The sequence below is a fragment of the Apteryx rowi genome, unplaced genomic scaffold, assembly GCF_003343035.1.
Source record: "Apteryx rowi isolate R43461 unplaced genomic scaffold, aptRow1 scaffold_251, whole genome shotgun sequence".
NCBI lineage: Eukaryota > Metazoa > Chordata > Aves > Apterygiformes > Apterygidae > Apteryx > Apteryx rowi.
In genome coordinates this window covers 1,061,967-1,089,668 of record NW_020448875.1, presented here as the reverse complement: position 1 = coordinate 1,089,668, position 27,702 = coordinate 1,061,967, and the positions used below count along the sequence as shown (strand labels likewise).

At 43.2% G+C, this 27,702-nt stretch overlaps 1 protein-coding gene across 16 annotated transcripts in view; it reads right to left on the bottom strand.

Moving 5' to 3' along the window:
- Window positions 1-27,702, bottom strand: part of HMBOX1 (homeobox containing 1) — a 117,236-nt gene that overhangs the window by 68,164 nt on the left and 21,370 nt on the right. For all 16 annotated transcript variants that reach the window (XR_003253682.1, XR_003253680.1, XR_003253681.1 and 13 more), the window contains exon 2: window positions 6,603-6,686. Coding sequence is in view for 4 of the 16 variants with exons in the window: in XM_026066956.1 (XP_025922741.1) it covers window positions 6,603-6,625 (23 nt within the window). In the remaining 12 variants the exon portion in view is untranslated. The remainder of the gene's footprint in view (window positions 1-6,602; window positions 6,687-27,702) is intronic.

Sequence of the window (27,702 nt, the reverse complement as noted above, 5' to 3'; positions counted from 1 at the left end):
ATCAACTGTGGCAAACAGGATGTAGATAAATGCCAATTTCTACACTTCTGTGATATATGGCATATATCGCTATTATAGGGTTAGACCCCTAACAGCACTACRCTGTCCTGTTAATGGCATCTCCAGCATTCATAATCTTATATTTTATAACACCATCTTTTTTTATTTTTTTTGCAACTCACCACTTTTTGGTTGTCATTAAATATGATCTCGCCCTTTAAATATGGGAAGAAAACCACAAGTGAAAGCTGTGTAAATTATGGCCTTTCTGCTGTAGTAAGTTATCCATAAGAACACAGCAAAAAGTGACTCTCTGCAACTAGTTAATCAAAACACGTGGTTGAATCATCACAGACTTTCTCACAGCTTGAACCCCTTAGCCTCTGAGGTCTTTTGCTGTGAATATGTGCACACAGAAGAGGTGAGAACTGCAATCTAATCAGTTGTGGAGACAGACGTCCTCCAGCTACTGAAAAGGTATAGCCGAGACAGGAGGGGAGCTGGCTTCCCATGCCCTGTCCCCACAACGTGGCCCGGTGAGGATCCTCGCTGGGTATGACAGGGCTGCTACGTTTCCCTTTGATGTGAGGTCTCTCATCTAGACAGCAAGCAAGAAAGTAACCTCACATCTGCTGTTTCTAAAGGCAGTATGATTTCTTTATCTGACTGGCCTGAGATCCAAAAACCTAATTCGCATGGACCACCATCCAGATACTTTCTGTGAGAACCACCAGTGACTAACCTGACACTCCACCTCTAGCTGCCCAGTCTAATTTTTTAGCCATACTTTATATATGCAAGTCTTTCTCCATACATTTTCATGAGATCCAAGCACCCAAGAGATGTTTCATTCACTGCTCCTTCCTCTTCTCCATTTCGTACCACCCAGTCACTCCTCCCAAAGCATGCCGCTCAGGCTTACAAGACGCTCAAGAGTGGGTATTTCTGAGCTACAGCCGTTTCGCAAGCAGAATAGTTGATCTATACCCCAGCGTAAGCAGGGCAGAGACCACACGCATCTCGATGCTTCCGAAAGGCCCYGAGCTTTGCGCCACATTAAGCAAAGCCACCTTCGAAACAGCAGCCGATGCTGAGAACGGCGGGGCGCGACGGAGCAGCGAGGAGCTGACTCATCTCAGCCGACGCTTGTGCTGATCAGGAGCAACTCYGGGATCTTCAGTGGAGTTGTACCAGTTTTCAAGAGAGGAGGGAAAAAAAAAATAATAATAATAAAAAAAAAGTCAGGCCTCAAGTGCTCATCATGTCAACGAACACGGAGCCACCCTTACCCATACGTTAGCATAATTACCTCCTGCCGTCGCATCTCGCAGCCCTGATTTTCAAAGAGGGCCCTGCTCCCATTCATCCTGATTCGCAAACACAGCGTAATGCTCCTAATGACGGCTCTCATCCTAGCGCAACGAAAACCTCGCACTGCACCAAGGAGCGAAATCAGCCTTACGAGCTGATCTATCGAGGTTAAACGTCACTGCTGCTGTTTATGAATGCAAAACGCCGCCTTATGAATGCAGAACACTGCCATATGCTTTCGATCAAAATGGTGACAGTTAATAAGAGCAGCCTGAAACTTCTGAAAATAAATCCAACGTAATCAAATACTCACCGCTACACAAATTATAGAAGGCAAGCTGAGAGCAGAATATCAACATATCATTTCTTCAGGAGGCCTCAAGTTTCCGAGCTAGTTAAAGAGCCCCGAACCCAGTCTCGCTTGCTCTGTATATGCTCTTCCTCCACTCAGCCTCTGAAATTCTTCACAAATATTGCTTACGGGGTACTGGCCCATCGGCAGTAAGCGAACCCTGGCGGTTCTGCCGCTGATTCAACTTGGGCAAGTAACTTGCTCTCCTTTATAGTATCCATTTTACATCCTTGGAGAAGAGGTGAACTTGAGATCAATCGTAGAAGGGAAAAATACAATATAAATGCCAATTATTGTCATAATCCAAGTCTTACACCAGGGACTGACCTCTGACTAAGCACAGGGCTGGGAGCCAGGTACTTCTGAATTCCGCTCAAGGCACAGACTGATTCACACCGACGCTTTATCTGTCTAACCCTAATGTTCCCTACCGCTCAAATCCGGGTTTCCTATTATTGTTGCAATTCTACAGCAACAAGGCAGGAATTGAAACTCTGAGGCTGGATTCAAGGGCAGAACAAGGGATCAGAAAGACTAACGGACACCAGGAAAGGCTATAGCAGCAGCTGAGTGTCGAACCAGGGACCAAAGCCCAGCCCTGTGCCAAGAGCAAAGGAGGAGCTCTTCGATTTGGGATCCACAGATTAAACTTTGGGTACATAAGCTCTGCAACAGTCATGAAAGGACTTGAGTTTCACAGTTAACCAGATATCAGGAACACACTGAAGTATTTTCTTTAACCCATGTGAAGAATCAGAGTCATTGCGGCAAGAGAACCGCATGAGACATGGGCTCGACCTGGACACAGATTGGCAAGACACGCATTCACAGCCGTCAAGATTCCCGGGGTAGCTATATTGTCTTCTGTCTCCTCCACCTCTTTACTGAAATCCAGACAGCATCTCAAAATGCTCCGCATTACGTCTGCTAGTTGAAGTATTTGGCTCCATATAGTTCAAACACATCTTTCTACAGAATACCCCACCGCGGCAGAAAAGTGCTATTATGCTAATTTTTGAGAGCAAGAGCTCCAACACAGGGCACCAGCCTTCCGACAAGACAAAATGACTTGTCCAAAGTCACACAGGGATTCTGCAAGGAGGCAGGGACTAAGAGCCAGCCTAGAATTTGAGTATTTTCTCACATGCATACACTCATCTTAAAGGATCCATCTACAGCATCAGATATGGCAAGGTACCACCAGCAGGMCTTCCACCGTCTCCATTCCACAGGTAAAGACATTTGGAAGCACTTCAGGCACCTTCGTTCTCCCACAGAATCTATCACCCGCAGTAACAATTTTCTTAAGAGCAAATTTTGTTAGTTTCAGAGAAGTCAATCCAAACACAGAAAATAACTGAAATTTATCTACACCTAATCTCGCGCTTAACTACAAAGCAAAAATTTTCCACTAGAAAACAGTTTGCAAGTGCAGTTTTACTGGCATGCACTCTCAGCGAAGACACAGATGATACTTGGGAGAACAACTCAGGGACAGATAACAGCAGCTCCTTGAAGAATATAAATTATAATGGCAAAAACATGGGCTTTTGGTCGCAGTTGCTGCCATATTAGTTTTACTTTTTTTTTTTTTTTTAAGCATTAAACCCCCCCCCCCCATACTAATTAGTGCTCTTAAAGCATCAAACATCTCCAGCGTAACCCAGGCCTTAATTAGGTAAATTTCCCCTTACGTTACGCAGAGAAAACCCAGCTTGCGTCTTCAGAGCAAACCCAAATCTTTCGGTGACCCGCTCGGAGGAGGCCCTGATGTTCTTCTGAAGATGCAAGCCCTGAGGCTGCAGATGCACGAGGGAGGGGGAGCTGAGCCGAGCGCCCACCACCGCTGCAGGAGGGGCTGGTCCGGCTCTTCTGCCCTCCTGCCCAGCGCCAGGAATTGGTAGAAACCTCCACAAACCAGCCCATTTCACTAACCCAGCAGGAAAATAAGCAGCTCGACCAACCCAGTGCTAGCGTCTGCCTGGATCAGCAAGTTGAATTCGCCTAGAGAAGGGGCTGATGATTGCCACGATCAAGCCAGCGCACTGGGACAGGATGATCTGGCCTCGTCTTGAAGACAAGACTTCAATCCAGTTCTTTTTAATCTGTATTACTCAAACTGATTTTCTTCCGGTCAGCAGGCTTCTACCCACTCCCACGACAGCTCTGTCGTTGCTGGCAGTTAGGTTCATAAGCACCGACCTGCTAATACAGGTAAACGTTAAACGGGAACCTTGAAACTGTCCGGTTCCATCAGAAATCATATATTGAGAGGTGGTTTGAAACATGCAACGCAAACAGTGATGGTCATATCTCATCATTAACACATATTAATTAATCAATACTGCAGTACCTCAGAGGATCTCAAGTAGATTATTACTCCCATTATAGTTATGGGGAAACCAATAGAGATATATTTGCATTGGCTACAGAAGGACTTAGTTTCAGATCTATAACTAATTCTTGTGAGACCAAAATCAAAAGTCTCCTGTTCACATCATGCTTCCAATTCCTCCTGAGCCCCAGCTCTCATCCAGCCGTGGATGAAAACCAGGTGGGTGAAACGGTTTGTGCAGGCAGCTGCCTACTTTGTTCTTCTGACAGAGCAGGCAGCCCCACGGCGGCGATAACCAAACTGCTCTCAAACCACGGTGCTTTCCAAACTAATTTATTAATGCAAACCAGCCTTAATTTCAGTTTACTTTAAAACCCTGGGCTGAAAACTGAAATACCTCCAACGCTGCTTTATAAGCTACTTTATCTTGCCTGCTCCAGGAGTGGCTACCTCTCTTGGAGCCGGAGGGAGCACACAACTGGGGGCAGAAACTGTGTCAGCTGCTCGATTTTAGTCTTTAGCAATACGTAAGTCAAAACTCTCATATTCCTTTGGCTTATTATTTTGGAGCAACTCTTTCCTGACTTGGAGGGGTGATGAAAACAAATTGCAAAATGCATCTTAGCTCTGGTCTTCACTGCAGATGTGGGAGCTGTATTCCTGCTCTCCCTAGCCCATGCATACTTATTTTTCCCTTTCTCTACTCTGTCTCTCTTTTCTCTTCTAAATAATCATTATAAGCAGATGCACACGAGACAGGTCATCATTTTACAACAGGTCCCACCTAGCTAGTGGGCTGTCGCACCTAGTTTTTTGGGTTTTTTTACGGCTGTTTTCTTCTTTCCTCTTACGCAACCATGAAGCCCATTCATCCTTTTTAAAAGATACCTGTGCTTTAATCTGAAAACTTTATACCTAACTGGGTCATCTTGGCCCATTTCCTCTAATTTAATACTTTCTAATCCCCTTCAAATTGTTTCATCCCAGCTTTCACCCAGTCAGAAATCATTCACCCACACTTACAGTCATTGAGAATGCAATGTATTAACTACACATATCCTGGAGTCAATCAAAAAAGCAGCTACCCCTCTAATAGAGGGTGGCAGCTGATTAACAGCACACATCAGTGTTGCACAACGATTCCAGAAAGCAGCAGAATAACACGATATCCAAGTGAAACTGCACAGAGGCAGAACCCGACTGAAATTTGGATAAAACACAGGAAATTAAAACAGTGTAATTCACAGCTTCAAGATTTATGTTAGAAGTCTGATTCAGAGTTGAGGCTGACAGACTGTCCTTGTGCTCGTACAAAGCACAGAGGAGCGCTAAGATCATTCTGCAAACTCTGAATTGCCAGCATAATAAAGATGTACAGGGCAGTGTGGCCTTTCCACCAGATTTCTTTCCTGCTGTGAACTGGAACTTTACAATTTCAAATGGTGACTATTTAACACTAAAATCCAATGTATTTCCAGCTACAAAGAAAGAATAGGAGGAGGCTCACGGGACTGGCAACAAAATAAGAAACCACTGATTTTGGATGAAAGACTAACCCAAAAGCAAGAGAAAATAATTATTCAGTACTTGTGTCAAGAGGCCTGTTTGAAATACATTGGTGGGTTAATTAAAATCCCCCCGCCTTGATCAGCTGTTACCCTTTGCTTACAAAAGCCCGTGATTGTATCGGCCCTCACATTACAAAGGCCCATGCGGTGGCTACACAACCTTGAGATAATCCATCTGGGACAAATCTGACCACATTCACAGCAGCCCTGTTTCTTGCTACCTGTTCTGTAGACAGGATTCTTCTTCTAGCTCAGTCTGCCAGGAGGTACAGTCAGAAATCAGGAGGTCAAAGCATCTCCAGAATCTGACAGACACTGCACAGACATTTGGTCATGCCTATAAAAGAGGTATGGGGAACAGGGATATAGGACTGGTCAGCGAGAGAGATGGATGAATTCAAACTTTGAATTCATCTGCTTGTTTACCGAAGTGACAGGATGGATACTAATTACATTCAAGACTTATGAGAGAAGTCATTTAACAGAACAAAGTAACAGGCCTCAAGCATGAGATTTAGACAACCTGAATTCTGTTCATACTGCGATTCAAGATCCAGCAGCTGTGGCTTGGATCAACACATTCAACTCTAATATTAGCTGCCCCTGGTTTTCTGCTTTTGCTATACAGTACTACCTTTACGGTGTACTCATCCCCATTCACCAAGTCTGCAGTGGCATTAAGCTTTCCTGCACAGCTCTGGTATCCACCTAGTATGTCCAGGAAATGGATCGCCACCTCCAGCTTTTAATAGTACCCTTTCTCTGAACAAGACTAAGAGTCTAAAAATTGTACGATTCTCCTTCTCTTTCTCTGACACAAAAGCAGAAATAACATATCAGCCAAACCAAGTAAAGAATTAAATTCTACTGTTCCATGCCTTAAACGTCTTGCAAATACCACACCAGTGGCACTCTCCAATTTAGCAAACTGCTGATAATCATTGTAACCAGTTCTCTGCTCTTTTTAGACAAATCAATAGAAACAAACTTTTGAGCTTTCATCAACTGACTGGGGTTTTTTTTGTCTTGTACTTACACTACTGGAAAAGTTCTGAGCATACTTTACATGGGGATGGGACGTTATAAAGCCTCTTGGGGGTCTTCAGTGTTATTCACCATTCTGTAGGACAGACAAACAAAAGATACAACAAGAGTTAGAGATTTCTATGAAAGGCAAATACATTCTGACTTCTTGTTATCTGGCTAACAACTATACAACTAGAGTTTTATTACAGAGGGGCAACCTTATGGCAGCCTCACCAGACAGTAGCCCCAAATCACTTCTGATCAGGAAAAACAAAGGTAAGTCCCTTCAGGATCCTTCTTAATCATCTAATCCATCCGTCTGCTCAGAGGCAGTACAGTGTATACCCATCACTAAATATAACCATGATTAAGAAAAATACTCCCTGGAATCGCTGAATTTTCTTACTCCATCTCTCAAATTTTTTGCTTTATTCTATGGATCATTAAGGCCCAAACCTCTTGCTTCCCTCTGCTTTCAGTGGGAGCTTTGACATGGTTCGCAGTGGACCCACAGTCTTAAAGACCGGTAAATAATTCTTCACATCTGAACACCCTATGAATTATAACGATTCAAGTTACGAATGGATGCTTTATAGATCTAAACAAGGCCAACCAGCTGAGTATTCTGAGCTTGTGTACAGCCATAGATTTAAAACTGGAAATGTTCAATCACATTACTCTCGGTAATCTGTAACTAATCCAGATCCATATATAATCATAGACATATACTTCAATGCACATAGTGAGACTCCTAAGGAGAAATTTGATGTCTGGTAGTGTAATCAGTCCAGAGACTAAAATTTAAATTACAATTGATTTCTTTTGGCCACAAGTAAATTAATCTATGCAATCATTTAGCCTTATGACAGTTACCTACCCTTTTAACTCACAAAAGCTATTAAAAGGATTATTTGGCTAACATCCGCAAAGAGCTTAGAAGACAGGTACTACGTTCTGAAAAGGAATGACCTAATAGAATTTTCTTTAGCTATCACTGCTGATGTCTCTCTCCACAAACTAACATGGATTCAAAGTGCTTCAAAAGCAAAACTATCAACCAATGGGAAAGAGAAAGACAGGATATTATATCCAAGCAGAGGTGGAAAGAACTAGGGAGAACATTTACACTTCAGGCAAGCTTGGGAACAATTGAGTAGAGCAGCACCAAGATCTGCGTGGGGTAATTTACCCTGCTCCATAAAGAGCTCGTCTATAACATCAGCACTTAGACCTTGCGGACGGACAGATCTTGGCTCTTCTCACTGGCTAGCGGTGGCGCAGACACCATAGCACGGCCTTCCTCTACTGCACCACAGGACCTGCTATATCTGCACTTCGGGGAAAAGCTGGACCTCTTCCAGATGGAGTCCACAGCCCATGCACAGACTATACCAGGCTCACTAGGTACACACTACATCATTTATACATCTCTCCTGCCATATAATAACTTGGGAATAACTTGGGAACCCTCAGGGCAAAGGCTTTGGGCTGAATGACCTTTTCTAGAAGCGGCAGCAGTCAGCTTCTAGTCGCCAATTTTCCCAGGACCTTCAAGTCTCTCCGCCACGTGACTGCTCACACCCAGACGTGGAGAAGGAAAGACCTGGGTGTTTTCTGGGAGAAGGGAGTTGCTGAGAGCTGGCTGCTGCCACTTCCAAAACAACTTATTTGGCCCACATTTAGGTCTTGAGCTGCCTTCTTCCTCTCCAGGAAAGGAGGCCGCCAAGAGCAAGTCACAGAAAAGACCAACAGTCCCAGCACACCACAGGTCAGGTGCTGTGGCCTAGGAGAGAAACCACAACACTGAAGTACTGACGGATGGAAAAGACAAATACCCAGGTCCCTTGCAGTTACCCACCCCAAACATTTTAGAGATAGTTCTACACCAAAGCACTTCTCTGTTAAATCTCTCAACTATATTTAAAACGTTTTCCCTGAAGCAGTCACAAAAAATATGAGATCATGCTGTTGACTTATTGCCAAATCTTGAGTTTAATACAGAGAACTGTTTTGTTTTCCAAAGAGGAACAAATTCGTCTTAAATATATAAAAACTTTCTGAAGGTCAGAGAGGCTAATGGTAGAGAACTGGATTCCTCGCAGAAAGATTGGCTTCCAGGCTGAGGAGCGTGGAAGAAGCAAAGAACATAACCCACAACGGAAAGGAAAGATCACTTTCCATCATCAGGAAACACTATATTAAAACTGGAACAGGATGAGATGAGCTATAGAGAGCCAAAGAAAAGGCTGCAGTAACTCAGGTGAGAGATGACAAAGGCAGGACAATGATTTTAGTGATACTAATGGAAGAGAAAAAAAAACAGTACAGACTTCAGATGTTATAAATGAAGAGCCATTAGGATCTAGTTTGGGACGTGAACAAAGGAGGGAGAAGGAACTCTTCCAAGAGACTCCAGATCTGTAAATGCAGATAGAGAAGATGATAGCATTTCAGTAGAAATAAAGAGAAAGAAATAAAGAAGAGCTCGTGCGAAAATAAGAGAAATTCTCCATTTTTGCTGTGTTAAAGGTTGAAGTGATAGTGTCACAGTCCAGAAGCAATTGCAAACTGTCACAGACAAAGCCAAACAGTAAGGCAGGACAGGGAATCCTCGGGGCTGACTTGTAGCTGGAATTGTGAAAGAAAACCAAGTTAAACAGAAATAGGAGGAAAACAGCACTTCCTACATCTGATGCCAGAACAGCACAGCAGCTATTGAAAAGGGCTACAAACAGTCTTTGACTCAAAGCTGGTCTAAAGTCCAACGGCACAGAAATACCCTCCCACCCCACGCACGTGAAGGTTGCTCACAAGTTGTTGTAAGGGCTCATCAGAATGAGCAACCCCTCGCCTACAATTTTAGCCAAATTATTCAGCCCCAAACAATGCAGCTTCCACCAAAAACAAATCACGACTCTCAAAATCATGAATCAATATCCATCTTTCCCCCATTCCCCTTCTTTTATCACAAACTAAAGTGCCAAAACAGGCTTAATCGCAGCAGCAAAAGCAGGTGTCACCACAATCTATAGTTGACACGCAAGGAAGAACTCACCAACCTTTGCCCTCTTCGCATTATTCATTAAATAAATTGCTTGTTAATAAAACACAGGGAAAACATACTACCAGCTCCCCTTCCTATTTCTGGTCCCTATAATAAAAAATTCATTATTAATATGGAAATCATGGCCACAGTTGTAGAATCAAATGTAATGAACAATCTTGTCCCCAGCTTAAGTTGCTATAAAGACAGCTTAAATTTACAATGGATGAGTCTTCGTGGCAATCTGTTTTTCAGATATTAAAAATCTCATTTTCTCGGTGCCAAGGACAAGTGGATGTGTGAAGCACTGGAGTATCAACTCTGCATTTGTCTCACTTGACATGAAATCATTCTCATTTTAGTTCAGGTTTTTAATACATTCTTGGGATCCACTTCAGTTTTCTTCATTTCTCACAGCATGCAATTAGATGTTCTGAAGTACAGTTCACCCTGATCCACAACTCCCTGCAGAAGCAAGGAGGAAGTTACTTGGTAAAGATGAGGCTGATCTCAGTTATTTGGAAAAGAGATTGATTTTCCTTTTTAATTTTTTGAGTGAGTCACATAGTGAAAAATGTCACCACTTTGTATTTCACTAATACCTTCCTTCGTAAGTTCTTAAAATGGGCTTTACAAACAACAAATTAAAAGCTCTGTGTCCTTGTGAAAGAGAAATATCACCACTTTGTAGAAGCTAAATCATGGACAGGATAAATTTTTGGCTTAAAGCTAAGGATAGTATCAGTGGCTGAACACGATAACTGCTCAAGGATATAGGCCCTGCGACTATTAGGGCCACCAGCTCATGTAATGCTGAAGAACCGAGTGCCAGCTTGCTGATAAACCTGGTGCACTGGATGGCGAAGCAAACAGGAGTCAAGTCAGCACCATAAATGAAGTTCTGCCGCTGCTGAATTTGCGATAAAGCCAGATTCCCAACCCTGTGCATAATTACAACATAATCCTCCCTTARAAGCAACAGACAATTTGACAAATTGAAGTCCTTTAATTAACTGATAGATGTGTGGTTTAAGGTCAGTAGGAACTGCTAGGTCTTCTGGTTGGACTCCATGTGTGCATGTGTGTGTCTAAAGGCCGTTATATTTCATTTGCTTCACCTTCTCTATGCTGAGGCCAGCATAAAAGAAAACAAACCTGCTACTGGCTTAACTTATGTCCAGAAGACCAAGGATCCATCACTCTTCTTAGTAGCTCATTCTAGTGGCTAATCACCATCATCATTAAAAATTTGTACTTGTTTTCTACTTTGAATGTGTCTGGCTTTAGATTCCAGGTAATAGTTCTTGTTAAGCCTTTCCCTGCTTGATTAGAAAGTCCTTTATTGTCAGGAGATGCTCAGACAGGTTGTTGTTTACCCAGTGACTTGAAAACTCCAAGTATTGTATTTGTTTCGAAACTTAAAGATAAATTCATCTGAGTACATGCACAAAAGTAGGACTAGTGTCCAAAATACAAAAGCAAATCTAGGACTCTAGCCCATTTTCCCAAAATAGGCCTATTAAAAAAAATACACTCTGTCATATGACTTGAGGATGTGTTACATTTGTGCCCTGGAAAGCAAGGTTAAGAACCCTCTCTAAGCACTGCCTTGCCTTGCCACCTCCTGAGCTCGCGCTGGGGCTCAGCAGTGCTCAGCATCCAGTTTCAGCAGTCACTGTACCACGACACCAGGAGGACAGTTGCCTCTTAAGTCTTCAGGCTCTAAGTTATTTAAATATTACTGCTTTAAGTTAGTACATTGATCTGTATCCTGAGCAAGTTCTCATGGAGACCCTCAAGAAAACGCACAACGAGCTCTCCTCAAGAATCATTACCAAGCAAGCAAAGCAGACACTGTCCATTTGCTGCAGCTCCTGGGTTACCCCAAACGCAGTTTGCACAGAGTATGTTAGCTCAGTCACAAGGTAACAAGGCATGAATAGCTATGGAGGACCATATCCTACGGGATAGGTTGAGACCTCCACACCAAAGGGAGGTATAGACCGTGCCCTATTCAAGAATAGAAAAATCTTGAAGAAACTGCTCAGAAGTTACCTCCAATCAATACTGTTCCCAGTCTTACTGCGATTTTGTGTTGGTTTACCAAACCCTTTTTACTGCATCCCAGAAGAAAGGAGTATGTCGGGATTATGGTGAGGGAATACCATGGCAGCTTGCCAAGCTTACAGCAGAATATTTTTGACAGGATCTGTCCCCTCTTCTGCCTCCAAACTCTTAACTAAGGGAAACCACCAAAACAAGCATTTTGCCCCTTGGAAAACACACACCTCGATCTTATGATAAAGAAAGCAACAGTTGGCACGCGTAAAAAAGCAAGTAAGTAAATCATTGCTCCCACAACGTTCCCTGTGGTACATCTCCACAGTGTGATCAGTCTAGCACTGCAGTCAGCATTGTTGCTATCGCCTTTTTGCTCCCCGATACTACACCAAAGAAGGCTTCTTATCCAAATTTAGTGGCATTGTCTAGAGTGCAAGGTGGAGGTCAGGCTCCATTCTGAAGCAGACTAGCAATCCATCCTCTCTGCAGAGAAGACCTCAGCTAAATTACGAAGTTCCCAAACTCACCCAAAGCTTTCAGAACGGCAGAAAAGTTCTTCCATATTTCACTGGAAACGATCTCTGAGTTACTCCAGAAGTCCCAGAGATACATATGAGACAACATAGTCCCAGTGAAAAGGACATAATTCAGTATCGTTTTGTCCTCATCGACAGCTGGAAAACGAAATGATGTTGTCAAGATACATCTCCAGACACACTTCAGCAGAGATTCCCAGGCTATATTTTCATTATTGKTTATAAACGAGCTTCAGGCCTAACGTACCAAGCACCCACACTGTTACATCTCCTGAATTTCTGTATGTTGTCCCCTCTGATCATGCCTAAAAACTTGCCTGAAACCAAAGGCCAGAGGTGAACCAGCATTTCCAGCTAAAATTGCAGGTCAGTATGGATAGCAGAAGAATGACAGCAAAGCACAGAAATTCATGGCTAATAGTGATAGCTAATGGCTGCTAGGCAGCAAAGACAACTTCCTTAATGATCAGATAGGTTAGCTTAATCCACTTACATCAGTTTGAGTATTTAAATGGATGAGGAAGAGTAAGATGGTCATTTACAGATGAGAGGCAACTCAAGGAGATAGTGACTYGCAGCTAAGTGGTTCAGTCCAAAATGTTTGATACTGTACTGCAACAGAGCAGAGGTGCTCACTAAATCAGTAACGACACATTAGAAGACAGTAAGCAGGAGCACACAGTTCAAAGCATAGTATGATCCCCGGACAAAACTGGGGATTGTGGGGGTGTCAAGTCAAGTCCTTGAGTCCAAGTCTGGACAAAACATGCAATAAATAAGGGGCTCATTCAACAGAGATCCCAATTAACACCAATTGCCTTGACAGTTTTGTGTAAGGAATATAGTGACATAGGAGCACTGGACATACCACACTGAAATGAGATTCTACATTGCCAAGCATAGTATGTCTGCATGCTACAAGTACACCTACATTGCAGATTACTGCTAGATCTGAGCATCTCTGCTTACTAAATCTATTGAGGCATTTTCCTGTGCAACCCATACCTGTGTGGTTATGTCCGTAATTATGCTGCAATTAAATTCCTCACCAACTGGAACTGCTCAAACGAATTACTATGCAATATGTTGTAGGAGAACTTGACTTTCTTTCCTGAGGTCCTGAAGAGCCCTAAGACTGCCTGCCATCTCTCTCGTCTAACTAGCACCAAGTACTGCTTTGGACATGGAGGCACGACTTACCCCGTTTGCAACGGGATGCGGCCTGAGAACCATAGCACACTACGAACAAAAGGAAAGTACCACAACTATAGCTCCCAGATCTCAGTGGGGAGATCACTCATGCTGGAAGACGACCAGGCAGATTGCATTGCACATCRCACGCTTCAAGAGGTGTAAACGCCACACGTGCAGACCAGCACTACCTATTGCAGGAAGACCAGCGCAGAGTAGCAGGAGCACAGCATCCTGCAGATCTGAGATGGCCAGAAAGTCAGGTCAAAGAAAAGTCAAGAAAGCTTTGATAAACTAATCCCAGCCTGCCAGCATTAGGACACACTGGAAATATTGGAAAACATACCTGTTCCATCAATGCCTGGACAATGACTAACACAGGCTACTAGAACCAGTGCCTAATGAGCTTGGAGTTTGATCTTGAAGTCGTGTAGGTTTAAATAAGTTGAATAATACCATGACTTTCCCATATTTTACTTAAAATAGCAACAGTCTTTTAAAGACTGGCCTTCCTCTTTGGCTGCCAATCCCTCTCAAAGCAGCAGTTTACTTGTTTCAAAGAGGATATGAATGCCCACCACAAAAACTAATGCTCAGTCACTACGTAGAGCTTGGTCAGTCACAAGTGCCAGCATGGGAGGTACTGCAACCATACAACACTCCCAAGAAAATGAAATGTTTATCTGACCAGACCCGCAGAGACCTTATTTCGTCTGTGACTCTCGAGGGGATCTCCATCCAGCTTATCTTAGTGGATGCCACCAAGTCTTCTTTACCAGAATTCCAGGAATCGCACCTGGTGTCAGGTCACTTGACAGAGGGAGGTGTGCTGCAGGATAGGGGTACAGCATGCCCTTGGCAGGCACAAAAACCTGCTACTACAAAACCCTATGCAAATACTGAGATGCCCAGTGCAAGTCACAAACATTTTCAGCTGAAGTGAGCTGAAGAACCTAAGTCCAGTTGCTGACCTGGTAAAAGAAACGGGGAAATATATCTGCCATCACTGGTACCAGGAACGAGCACGGAATAGAAATAAGAAATGCCTTAAATCCTTTATTTTTGCATTGCTGTATGTTAGACAGGAGCAAACACAGAAAAGTATTAAGAGGAACGTGCTAGCATGTAACAATAGCAAATATACGTGAGATTTAAGAGAAGATTTATCTTTTTAGCAATAGGTTTTGGATTTTAGATGGTCTTTGCTTTTTCCCCAAACAGTAAGATGGCAGCATGCTGTACAACCAATAAACTTGTCAGCAACTGTTGAAAGCATTAAATAGTGTTCTGAATAGCTCCGTGGGCTCTCAGCTGCTTGTAATAAAATAAGCAATCCCTTTCCATCCCAGAACAAGTTTGCCTAAAATTGTGCCACAGAAGGAGACTACAAGCATTGCAGTCTCACCAACGTCTGCCCTCTGCCTTGTAACTGAAGGTAAATTTGATGGACAGGGTCATAGTACACCCAGGCCACCCATCTGTTGTTCAGTTCAGAATATGATTTGTTATCTGTCCACCAGTGATCTTGGGACTGGGTTGGGATCCGGAAGATATTCCGCGATTGCAGCAGCAGATCAAACAGGTTTCCTTGCCGCTCTCCGTCCCGCGCCTTCRTCAAAAGGTTGTGCTTAAAATACTGATCTGCGTCTCTACCCTCCCTTCTTGTGTTCCCCTCTTCCTCCTCTCTCCTCACCCAGAGTTTCATCAGGTCAGTCTCTCTAGGTGTTATCCATCACAAGCAAACAGTCAGATCCAAGCTCTCTTTTTCATGTGCTTTGCCAGAAAGCCTGTGGGGCTCTTCCGCTCCTGCAGAAGTACATGGTTCAGCAGATGCAAATGAAAGTGTGCAATTTCTTTTGTCCAAGGTGAAGTTGTAGTCTGGTAGATTTATTCTCTAGGCACTCCATTTTCTTACTTCTACCCACTAGCTGATTTAGAAGATACAGAAATGACTTGAATCAATAGACTGGCAGCGATAAAAACGTTCTGGTTATATTGGTGTTATGAAAAATCAAGAACACTTAGGATTCAGCAAAATGCTTTCATTATTTCAGGGTTTGGGAAGCTTTGGAGAATGCTTAGCTGTTTGAAGCAGCACACTGGAAAAGGGGACAATATTTTCAGGCTGAAGTGAAATGCCATGAGAAAGAGCTATCCATGAAAAAGGAGCTGTTTGTTTTCTTAGGTATTTCCGTTCTGTGATTACTTGCTGACTGAATAGCGTATGAAGGGGAATAAGCGACCAGTAAACTAAAGGGCTCACTAGTAGAAGTTTACCCTGTACAGGAATCTCTCACAGTCTTGCATACTGCTGTCCAAAGAGATTCTTAAACACCTAGTAGAAGTGGGGGTAACGTTCAAGCAAACCTCAGCCGGATGCTCAAGCAGGTCCACGTAACAGCACGGTTGCCCTATCTGTCCCTTCAGCCCGGACAGCATGCCTCAAAWGGAGATCACCTGCAGGCTCAGTATTACTCTTCCAAAGGACTTCTCCTGCTTAACGCACTAACAGGGGTTTCTACAAGTGACTGTCTGGAACGGTGCTTCACAATGCAAACAGAGTTCCAAGAAATCAGTCGTTTGGCAATTACAAATACAGCAATACATGCCGAAATATGTGCTCATGCCTGCTAAACCTGTAATCCAAGTTTTCTCCCCCACCCCCGTTAATAAGTGGTTTAAATTCAGTAAGAGCGATTCACTCAGTGCAGATTTGCTTGCTTTATTTATTTTTTTTCACTTGGAATCCATCTTGGATGACATCTAACAGGAAGATGAGGGAGGGAGAGAGAGAGAGAATCGGGTTTTCTAAACAACAACCAGTCCATTAAAACACAGTATCTTCCATATTTTTGTCATAACCTAAAAATCTCTAACTTGACAATTTGCTCATGCAATAAACAGCAGCAGATACAGGGCAGACACTTACCCAGCTCATACTCTAGAGCTGCTTCTCTCTAAGCTGGGTTCAGGCCAAAGAAGACCCATTCTCTGTGGTCCTAAGACACTCCTGATCCCCAGATGGTCTACTCTGGCATCACGATCTAACTCCTGTGCTGCTCTCAACATAAGCAGGTTGAGAGCAGGACCTTTGCCTTGTACTAGCCAGGCTTCGGGGCAGGGGGCACGCACTCATTTGTGCATTTTGCTTTAAAAAGATAAAGAAAAAAATAATAATAAAAAAGCACATCCTACTTTGGGGCTTTGATTATGGAAGCCTCCACTTCCACTGGTCTGCTGATCTCATTCCTATCTTTGGAGGCTTCTCCCAGAACTCATGCTCTTTGCTGCAGACCCAGAGGAATTAAGCTGAGCTCAGGCGAGCTCCATTGCCCTGCTAGCAGCGTGCTGGGAGGCCACAAGGGTTTAGCCTCCGTGCTCTACCTACYGCTGAAATGGAGCTGTGTCAGTGGAAGAAAACCCTTGACCACAGATGCACAACTCTGGCAGGTGGCTCGCGATGCACAGGAGGTACCTGGGAAGTAGGTAGGCAGAAGAGCGGATGACACTGGAAGCTTTGGGACAGCACTGTAGGGCTATTACGGCAAAGCTTTGCTAAATATATCTGCAGTGCAAAGTAGGTGGGTCAGAACATACCTCCAAGAGAAATCCATATTTGGAACCATAGCCCAAGTGGCAAGCTATACGTTCAAAGTAGGTATAAGCACAAGCATAATGGCTTTAAGCAAGAACACTTGAAGGATTTGAGTCTCCTCCCCTCCGCATAAACATRCATTCAGACAAAAGCAGAAAGCAAGCAGTCTCCACAGTCTCAAACGAGATTATTTAGCAAGCTGGGAACCAAATAAGAGTTTGAGCTACCGCCTCTCACCTGCAACTGGGCTGAGACTCAGCAACTCATTCCATATGTGACAAACCTGCCAAAACTGCAAATGGTTTAGCTGGTTATTTCTTGAAAGCACGCTACTCCCCGAGATGCACAAAACAGAATACTAATTTCAATGTCAAAAATACAATAACATAAGGACAAAAAGTAGAAAACAGAATTTTTTAAATGGAGAATTCTGAAAAACTGATGAATTTTGTTGGGCAGTGATAGACTTGTGTTGAATTCCCTTAGAACAGGGAATCCAGCTTCAGCTATGGGAATGTATTGGAAGTGTTGATAAAAGCCAAAATTGCAGAACATTTGGAAATGCATAATTTAGTAGAGGACATCTAGTACGGATTCATAAAAGGAAGGTYATGCCTGACAAATCTGCTGAAATCCCTTTTATTATACGACCAAATCGTTAGGTTAGACAAGAGTGAAACGGTGGACATAAGTTATCAGTATCTCAGGAAAGCATTTGATTTTGTACCACTCAGACTGATTTACAAAGTCATAAAGCATCATCCAGCGTAAAAGGCCTGAAATGGATTGAAGAACATTTTAGGGGTAGGAATGACAGCAAGCCAGTGAGCAGAAGGAGCCTGCAACAGAGAGGTATGAAAGTCCATCATTTGCTTACCRCATAAAAATAGGCTCCGAGGAGGGTGAAACTTCTGCTTAGCTACTATTTTAGAGGCAGGAACACCTGAGTCTGGTGTCAGAGTTACAGGAAAGTGCTGGAGGTTAGGAAATTAGGAGCAAATAGGTGCAGTAAGATGGATGAGCTTGGGCTGGCTTTTGACAAAAGGACCTGAGAGGTGCTGCGCCAACCTGTGGGATTCACTTGCACCAGCGCTGATGTGCGAAAGGACCCTCTGGCTGGGAATCTGCGTTTATTTTAAAGAGGGTTCAATACTTTTATGGTCATTAACAAAATCTGCAGCTATGCATGTTGTGATAATGATATGGGTAATTAAATCTGAAGCTTCTGGGAATTAAGCTGATAGCCTGGAAGGGTCAGAAAGGAAACCCCACTTGTACTTAATCACATGAAGAGCTTTGCAAGTTGGACAGGTGCATTAACTGCCCAATACTGACCACTGCTTGACACACAGTGCTATACTAAACGGACTTACAGATTGATCCAACTTGACTCTCCAGAAAAATTACTAATATTTCATGTAGGATACACCAGCAGAAACAGTCTTCCTGGACCTGCATGAAARCCAGTCAGTTAGTCTGAGGGGAGCTAAACGGGAACCAAGTTTGCACAAGCAAAAAGCACTATCCCGGTTATCACCAGCAGCCTACTCAAAGTCTCGCAACATCGGCCTGCGAAAACTGCCATTTATTCTCATCTCTGGTAGACCGGAGCTGAGGTTTGTTTGCTCGATGACAACGCAAGGAGGTTTTTAGTACTTGTATTCTCTCTCCTAAGAAAGGAAGTGAATATTTGCAACGTTCTCCACGGAGGACTGAGCGCCAGCAACCTGCTATCTGGCTCAAGGTCACCTGTGATGAAGATGAGAACAGAACGTGGATCTTCCGCTTCCTGCTCTCGCGCTCTGAACACGGGGCCGTAGCGCTGCTGCCGCCACCTGTGGGGAGAGCCTTTCAATCTTGACGGCTGTCAAAACCCAGCAGCTTTTATGAGCACTAAAATTCACTTTAAATAAACTTTTTTTTAAAAAAAAACTAAAGTTGCGGGAGAACAGGTGGACTCCTGTGACACCAGAATTCTTCAATGCACAAAGAATCTTTCATCTCGCTGTTCTGCACGGCACCTTTAAATAGTCTTCTACATAAAGGCATGATATGCAAGAGCAAAAGAATAACGGAGAAACAGTAATCCCTAACAGATCAACTGTGCTTTATCTACACAGATTCTGCTTTCATAAAAGCACAGAGGAAAGAAGAGGGGGGAGAAAAAAAAAAAAGTACATTCTTATTGTTTTCTGAAGCTTAAAATAACCACAAAGTGAGAAAAATGAAAGCTGTTCCATAGAACAACTAGGAAAAAAAAAAAGCAGCGCAGCAAGCATTTGAGGAAGGCAGTAAATGGTAAAAGATAGAATTAGAGACTGAGAGTGCTATGGTCACCGTGTTTAGGTCCTAAATTTGGTCCATGCTGAAGCCAGCGTGGTTTAAATGGGAAGCATCCGCTAGCATGCATGTGCCCCATATACAATTATAGCTGTCGCTGGCAGCAAAGGCTATAGTTACAGCTACCATTACACACTCCATTTTCACTTGCTAACTTCGCTGAAAATTTCCCTTTTTCAAATATATAATGCAACGGAACGGACACAACTTCTGGAGGAAACCTGCTAACTGCCGGAGACGGAGAGGGCAAAGGGACGGCAAGAACGAGCCCAGGAGATGCGCAGAATTGCCATCAGTTTATTCTTATAGTTGCTTGATCCAAGAGCTTTTCCTTTTCCAGAAACAAGGAGAAAACAAGATTCACGCTCAGGCTTAACACAAGGTCCCGACCTTAGCCCCCAAAGCAAACCACGTCCGGAGTTTGTGTGAACCCTTTTTTCCCCGCAGCCTGAAGTATCTGCAGTACTGACAGCCTCCAGAAAGCCCTGAAGACCCCGCAGATGTCCCCCACCAAAGGGCTTCCTAACCACAGCACAGCTTATTTTCCAAAATCSCTCTGCACGAGGCTTTCTGGGAGCTGGTTTCCCACACGCAGCTCCTTACCCTTCCTTGAAGTCAAGCAGTCTTAAGGTATCCACTTGCTCCTTTCCAAGGGGGTCAGGTACCTCCCGGCTCAAACAGCCGTTCAAAAGAGAGCGTCTCCGAGCAAGGGTGACTCGCCTTCAAAGCTGCAGACCCCTCTGTTTCGCAGCGATAACGTGATGAACAGAAACCATCTGAGGAATTATTCCAGCCCTGACTTTCATCATTTCTAGACGGGTCTTTCTGTTACTCTGTCTCCACGCTACACCCTACGTTTGCAAAGATCAGAGAAGATTCTTTATGATTTGTCATTCACACTTCTGGAGGGTTTTCTTCTTTTTTTTAAATTTTGGTTTAAAATACAGAAACAAGCTATGYGGAGACCGTTCACCCCACTCCATCCAGCCCCACTGCTCAAAAAACAGTGGAACTGTTGGAAAAAGGCAAGACCCTGGTAGTTTTATGYACGTGCATCATTCAGATATGAATTCAAGTCAAGATGGTTATCAATTAAAAAAAAAGTAAGGCTTTGCACGGTGAGGACGCACACTCCTAYCCGCTCCGCTGCCAGCCGCCGCGGTACAACAGATGGACCCAGCCCTCCCCAAACGGGCTTCACGACGGAGGGCTGCATCGTCCGCGGTGGAAACTGCGCCTTCCCCCTACGTCCTCCTGCCCTTAACGAAGGGCTGCTGCAACCCGGATCGCTAACAAGTTTCTAAGAGTAATAAATCAAAAAGGTCTGAGAACTATCTCCAGTGCACAGCTGAGATTAACAGCTGGCAATGCCAACAACAAGCTTTGGCCGCTGTTTTAATTTAGCCCTATTGCATACGTGTTACTAGCCTACAACTAAGAACGATCATAGGAAAAATATATATATATATATCTCCTTTTAAATTCATTCCTTACTTGGATTTTGACCCTGAACCTTTAGCTAAGGCTCCTGGCCTCCCCCCAATGTGTGCGCATTGCTCAGAGGCAAATCTCACCCCACCCAAAGACACGCACACCAAAATCCAGAGATGAATTCAAGTCTCTTCTATGGAGGCTTTTGGACCTACCACCCTCCTCATCTTACCATTTTGCACCGAGCTGGAGAGGCAGCACCTTGGAAAGTTGATCTTCCCGTCTAAGAACCGAAAATTTTGAACTGCGTTACTCAACCGACGTATCCAAGTTTGGAAATTGGACCTCCACCAGAGGACAGGAGGATATATAAATCAACACATCAGTCCTAAAATATAAAAGCTACCGTTTGATGCAATATGCCAAAAATAAAATGTGAGCTCCTCTAGACAGTCTGCAACAGGCAATTATCTAAAAAACAATTTCTCACAAAGTTCTGCACATTCTTGCTGACTAACAATTCTGCTGCCAAGCACAAGAGACTGTAGGATGATTTTTCTCTTCTTTTTACAGTTCTAAGAATATTATCCAAACTACTGCCTTAAAGGGATACTTTCAAGTTCATTTATTAAATAGATCTTTATGATTCTTTACATTCAGTAATTTTCTGTGTTGGTATGCTCTTCTGTTACATAAATCTCTGTCCCCATCCACACAAGGATACTATTTGTTAAGCCAGTTTAAACCCCAGTTTAAATATGACTTACCATTGAAAACAGAACTAAATTCCCATGATTACGGCTAGTCATGTAATCTGAAGAACTACTGGAAGACGTTCAGAAGCTGGAGCACTAAGACTGCTGCAAGAGCCTCTAGAGAACAGAGCGGCACAGCAGGCTTTAAAGGCGGTTGGAGACCACGAACTACACCTCTCCCTCAATTTCCGCCTTTCTAAATAAGCATCTAAACCATTTTTAGGATGTAAGCGAATGCAAATTCACTGGATGCACCTGCTAAGAGAGTTCGCTCTCATCTAATAGCGGAAACAGAGAGATCACCCTAGATTCACTGTGTATTAAAAATCTGATTCTCTGTAGCTCCAGACAGGCGGAAGGGATGAGAAGTCCCTATAAGATGTTTCTACCTTGTCCCCCCTTGCCGGCATTAGGATGCTTGAACTATACGCAACAAGCCCTACAAATGAAGTTATGATGGATATCGTAAACTATCTCCCAAAGTTTAAAAGGGGCTGTACTTTCTTTTTTTCCTTCAGTTTTGATACCCAGATCATTGGGTAGCGCTAACGACTAGAGAGAGCAGGTTGAGTCCCTGCAGTTCCCCCCAAGAACTGACCCGGCAAATGGTTCCCTAACTGAACCATTTAAGGATGATACTTTGATAGGATACTTTGACAGCTTTTTTTTCTCCCTCTAGATTTTCTTTAGGATCCAGATCAAAAAGTTAAACATTTTAGCAGCTCTCCCTCTGTCCTCGCATTCAGAGTTATCATTTGCTCCTCTTAGAGTTCCTGCTCCTGGAGTCGAAGGACAGAGAATGCTGTCTGTAACCAAAAACAAACTTAAAAAAAAAAAAAAAATCCCAACCTGCAGTTTTCATGGTTCCAAAGAAAAGCTGAGAAACATGAAGTGAATAAATACAGAATCAACCCCTTCATTTCACCAATGCCCGATTTAATGACAAACTCTTTTTTTGTACATTTGGGGTCATAAATAGCAACCATCAGTTAGTATCAAAGGACTACTCATGCCTAATACCTGCTAAACTGTGACTTGGGAATATAAAATAATTGCCACGAAAAAACTGGATTGGTCAAAAAAAATTATTTGTTCAGCTGTAAAAGGGAGTTTAGAGCCACTCTCGCCTGTGACTGAGACCGATGAGCCACGGCACCTGCAAGCAGTCTCGCTGAGAAGAGGTGCACAGCGGACGAGCCGCAGAAAGCCGGTCAGGTAAACGGGTCTTTGGAGAAAACTGGTAACACGGAGAGATCTGGGCAGAGGTTGAGTCGGGATGCCCGAGGTCCTGAACCCGGTCAGGCAGGAGACAAAGCTGAAGCCCTGAACAAACTTCTGCCCGCAGCGTCAACCCTTTGTCAACTGGATTCTTACTGCAATTAGAGATCGGACACTAGGCTGGTGTGACCCAGTAGGGATATCACGTTCTTAAATGGCCTGGGCACAATTTATGTACAGCTGCTCCACGAGCCAGGGTGCGTGAATATATTGTAAAACACGTTAGAAAAGTCAGGAAAGACTCACTCTACATCTTCAAGGAGAAAACTGACACCRTAAGTCAACGTCCCCTTGGCCGGGGGGCAGAGGGGGAAGACACATGCATACATATAGATGGACTGGATCCGTACAGCCGTACGATTGCTCTAAAGCAATCTAGCAAGATTTACCTCTAATATTCTTGAAATGTTTTTATTTTTGAAATAAGACATAGAAGTGCCCCATTTTTCACCAGTTGAAGCCGCACTTGAAATAACAAAACAGTCTAAGTAGTTAACAGGCTCCAAAATTCAACGTGATTTCCAGGCAGCATTACGGAGCGGCGCAGAGTAACACTGTGTACCCATTAACTCCAAGTCCACAATTTGGCCAGAATTTGTTTTGCTGCATTACAGCCAAATCACTTTTTGTGTCTGTCTTCCTCCTACATGGGATTGCCTTAGCAGAACAGGATGCCAATGCTAAAAGCACTGACTGTCTCCGACTTTACCATCTTTGATTAAGAAGGCCCTTTTATTGCAGGATCACTCGGACTTTACAGATCAGCGTTGCTGTGTTGAGATGACCCTACCAGTAGGAAAAGTCTACAGCAACCCAGGGAAGAGCAGCCAGGGTATTCAGCCYGCCCACGTGAGCTATTCCAGAATCCCAACACAGATAGAAATCATTTTCCTAATATCAAATTTCTGCTGAAAGTTAGGTTGACTATTTCTTGTAATCCCTACAGCAGATATGGAAAGCAACATATTCCTCATTTCCTGGCAAGAAACTTCCACATAGAGTTTGAGCAGCTCTTGGCAAGTGAGTGGGTTACTCGAGGCTTCACTCTGAATCAGTCTTCACCCTTTCCTTCCCCTGCAGAAGTCCTCCCCCACCTCGTGTTACCTGGCCATCCTTGTACTGCAGTATTCCCTGCTCCCGTGTTATCCTCACAACATCTTGCTTCCAAGGCCACGTCCCCATCCCACTCCTGCTTGCCCGTCCAGCTGAGTAAGACACTAAATGCTACAGCCGGGCAGGAACTTCACACACGTTGACTGATCAACAGCGGTCAGAGATTACACATCCATCCACGTACTTCCAGGTCCTCATTTTTGAGGGACCAGGTATCTATTAGCATCAAGAATCAAATGGGCAAGAAATCTGGACGAGGTTACATGGCTTATACGCTTTTGAAAACTTGTGTTTAATCTAAAACAAGCTACACCTTAAAACACTTCCTGAATTTAAGTAAACTCCAGGGCACATCTGTAACAAATGGCAATGAGCTCCACTGATCAACTTTAAGTTATGCTTTACTATTTCCAGGAGAATTTGCTACCTTTCCATTTCATTTTACATCTATTAGTTCCTGAATTACAAGTATGGGAAAAGAGCAGTTACCACTTAACTTCTCTTGACCATTCATAATCTGCTATTTCTGTTCTGTCTCGTTTTGCCTTCTTCCTAAGTGGACGCCCCAACACATATAAACTGCCCCAGKCTGTTGCGACAGCCATCAGCTTATACTTTGCATTCAGATATGTACAAAGGTTTTTTTGGAGATAGGAAATTAAAATCTAATCTAGAATGTGGGACATCAGTACCCAAGAATGTAACAGACTTCTCCAGTTTATCATAAGGTCATACCTACTACTCATTTCCTCCTTCCATTTTCAAACGGAACAGAACAGCAACAGTATTTTGCATTTATATAATGTTTTTCCATTGGAAAAAGCCAGTATTTTTAAAACTTTTTAAAACAAAGGTTAATATCTGAAACCATCTGKTAAGGGCATCGTTTTGTCATTTCCAGCAGCAGTCACCCGAATGACGGACGGCAAAGCCGTTCCTCGCGGCATCGCCAGGGCAGAGAAAAGGCAGCAGACGAATGACCTGGCAATGCAGAAGTCAGGTGAAGCCGATAGCGACAAAGCGTTGGGACGTCACTTTGGGCCCCGATTTACAGTATGGCATAATCGACACTCAAGCGCTGTTCAATCGCCCGGGTGAGGCATATGTTTTAAGCTGGTACTAAAGTAGAAAGTACCTTCTGAAGAACTAGGATCTTTTTTCTGGGAAAAAGAGGTCCTGCAGCAGCTTCCAGCTGGACACAGAAGCTGAGCGTGAGGAGGATCCCGTAAGARGCACCACTGAAGGTTTGACAGCGTTGAGCAGGAGGGGAGGACATCAAGGTCTTCACCCAAAACTGTTGCCTTTCTTCCTAATCATATTTGCACCGTGCTTGAGAACGTAGAACAATAAGCAAATAGTTTATTACTAAAGGAATTGTGGTGCCGTTTTCCATGTAAGGGACTAACCTGTCATCATCTAACCAATTTTAATAAATAGAAGAGAAAATCTGAACAGATTAGCATCTTTTGCCTATTCTTATTCAGAATTGATTACACCTCCTCTGGGGCTTCAGGAGGCCTTCAGTCTTGTGGTCGAGGGRCAGTAAATAAGAGTGTGAAAGACTTTTGCTCTTAATCACAGGAAAACACAACTGCATCCGCCTGCCTTGTCAGCCTTCTGAATTTAAACAGTGACCAAACCACTTGAACTCRTCTGCGAGACAGATGTACTTTACMTCAAAAAAAAAAAATTGTTAAAGCTCTCCAGAGAAAAAAAGAAATTCAATATGTATTCCACGATTAAAGCTAGCCTAACACATTTCTTTTGCCTAGATCACCAGAACTAGAATAAATGCACCATTAAAAAAATGGCTAGGAAAAAATCCGTATTCATATTAGATTTCAGAAGGGAAGATAAAAAAGATTTTTGAATTAAGTTTTTTTAAATTTGCTTTTTAAAGGTCTATTAAAATTCTGACAAACTATTCCAAAAAACATAAACTCCCGAGTGCTAAAGCACTTCCGACCTCCTCGCGCACGTAAGGAAGAGATTGCTCATTCCAGTTTATTAATCTAATTCAGTTCAGTGACTCGTTCATTCAAAAGCTGAATAACCAACTGGGAGGGATTTTATTTATTTATTTWTTTTTTTWAAGGCAGTAAAACTTGTTTTCCTCTTCTAATCTGTGAATAAAAATGAGGTAAGAGAATAAGATCTGCTAGCTCTCAAACCTTGAAGGACATGGTATCCAGAAACAGCTCAGTTCATTAACTGCAGATAAAGCTTTCTTTGTTTAACGAATCAGTTTTTAAAAGTAAAACATTTATGAGAAGGCTTTTGTCTCTTTTTTTTTAAGCTGGCATTTTAAGATAGCTTCATTTAAATACAAGTTTCAAAACAGTGAGGTTTTTTTAAAAAACATTCAGTTCCAATCCTCATCTATACAGAGCTCAGCATAAATCGCGAAGGAGGTAACCATTTCATTAAAAAAAAAAATGTTTGCCATTTTAGGAGAAAATGTAAACATTAAGAATTTGAAGTAGGACTTGTTAAATTAGGCACCTGCTAAAGCACATATTCCTGCCCCTTTCCCCCTGCTAGATGAGCATTTTCCSCCTCCTGCCCAAAGAAAGGACAGAAATTAACTTCGGCAGCTMACTCGTTTGCAAATAAACCAGCTCCAAACAGTTACCGGTCAATGGAAGGGGAAGAAAAACAAACAAAAAAGTCTTTAGAAAAATAATGAAAGTACAATCCCAAAACAAGATTAAAATCCGTGATTTACATCAAAGCTTCCCTCTTGCTGATGTAAATCAAAGTGATTGAAATCACCAGTTTTGATCAATTCACTCATTTGCATAACCTTGATCATTTATCCCTTAAAATGGCATCCTGGGGCCAAAGTTAGTTGGATATTTCTCCGTATCTTAATCCACTGAATATAAATAATGGGGGGGGGGGGAGTGTTTTTATTTAAAAGTTTACAAGATTCACTAGCAACTAATATGTTTCCATTACCGCTTTCTAGACGTATTGGGAATGCCGGAGTGGTTTAAGGACCAACGAACGCCCATTCTGCAGCAATCCCGAGCAAAACCCGAAATATATTTGCAGCCGACGGCGCCTCTATAGATAACCTCACTATCAACAAATAAGAAAACATGCTGATGGGGCAAAGGAGCGTTTACAAGGTCCCTCCAGCCCATCAATTACCGTTAATACAGTCGGGTAGCTGGRGGCTATCGATCTGCAGTGGTAAATTTTCACAGCGTGCTGTTTTCCAGCATTGATCAGCAGACCAAAGCGGGGATTAACGTAGCGCAGGCTCCGCTCCATTAGAGAAAAGCTGCCTTTCCTAAAGGCAACGAAACCATTAGCTAGAACCTACCGGTCTTAGTGCTCGGGAAAGCTGGATTCGCCTCCCAGGTCTCCCCGCGGCTGCTTCGGGGTTTCCTGCATGAAGTATTTCTGAGATCTTCTTTCCCAGGCACCATCATTTTGACCTAGTTTCCTCAACCCTCAGACTCTTTACCTGAACTCTTCCAGATTATTATTTTTTTCTCCCTTCTTTCCTGCATCCTCTGGTTCCCACGGGGGAGAGGTTCGAGGGAGAAAGGAAACGCTGGTGGCATCGGAAGGGGACAGCACGCTAAGGAAACTTCGGATCTTACAAATTCAACACTTCTCAAGTACAGGGAGACGGAAGAGGGATCTGCTAAGAATTCAGACGATGCTTCGCGCACGCGACGTCTTAAACTACAACTCTCAGAAATGAGGAGTGAACCCCGAGCACTTTCACCTCTTTTCTTGGCGTCCAGCAAAGCAAG